General features: G+C 42.7%; 1 protein-coding gene across 1 annotated transcript in view; it reads right to left on the reverse strand.

Annotated features, from left to right (window-relative positions):
* Positions 1-950, reverse strand: part of LOC106881253 (presequence protease, mitochondrial) — a 7,938-nt gene that overhangs the window by 2,330 nt on the left and 4,658 nt on the right. Inside the window, exon 3 of the mRNA XM_014931574.2 lies at positions 689-795. Within this exon, the coding sequence (XP_014787060.1) occupies positions 689-795 (107 nt within the window). The remainder of the gene's footprint in view (positions 1-688; positions 796-950) is intronic.

The following is a 950-nucleotide window of genomic DNA, read 5'->3' on the forward strand; positions in this document are numbered from 1 at the left end:
GCCCGGCACACTCTGTAGAGCGGTTGGCGTTAGGAAGGGCATCCAGCTGTAGAAACCCTGCCAAATCAGACAGGGACCTGGTGCAGCTCCCCAGCTGGCCAGCCCTGGTCAGACCTTCCAACCCATGCCAGCATGGACAATGGACATTAAATGATGATGATGATGATGATGATGATGACGACCAGATGTTTCCTTGAAAAACTGGAAACTAAGGACTTCACTTGCATGAGAGTGGCACTCATTTCTAACTACCACATGGTGCCAATAACACACACACACACATATATACATATAGAAGAGGTTTCTTTCAGTTTCCCTCTGCCAAATCCACACACATGGCTTTGGTCAGCCAGGGCTATAGGAGAAGACACCCAAAGTATCACCCAGTGGGTCTCAACCTAAGACCATGTGACTGTGCCTCTCTGTGTGTGTGTGTGTGTGTGAGAGAGAGAGAGAGAGAGAGGATTCTTTTCAGATTCTGTCTACGAAATTCATTCACAAGGCTTCGGTTGACCCAGAACTATGATAGAAGACACTTGTCCAAGGTGTCATACAGTGGGATTGAACCTGAAATTACAAGGGCCGTGGAGCAAGCTTCTTAACCACGCTGCCATGCCTGGGACTATTTCTCAAAAATAAGATATTTACAGAAAAAAAGAAGAGAAAAAAATGAAAAAATATTGCTAACCTGAAAGCATTGTTGTTGTCATCTCGGTCAAGATGGAGATGCTGTGCTCCAGTCTGGTCATGACGTAGTGATATGGTTGAAATAAATAATTCTGGAATAGCAGAAATCTATAACAGCAATAAAAACAGCATAATAATAATAATAATAATAATAATAATGCAGTACCAGGCAGTGGCTCTCATGGCTTCTGATCTTAATTGATTGGAAGTGTTATCATGTACATTGTCTTGTCTTGGTATAAAAGATGGGCTACAGCAAATAT

The sequence above is a fragment of the Octopus bimaculoides genome, chromosome 27 (genome assembly GCF_001194135.2).
Source record: "Octopus bimaculoides isolate UCB-OBI-ISO-001 chromosome 27, ASM119413v2, whole genome shotgun sequence".
Taxonomy (NCBI): domain Eukaryota; kingdom Metazoa; phylum Mollusca; class Cephalopoda; order Octopoda; family Octopodidae; genus Octopus; species Octopus bimaculoides.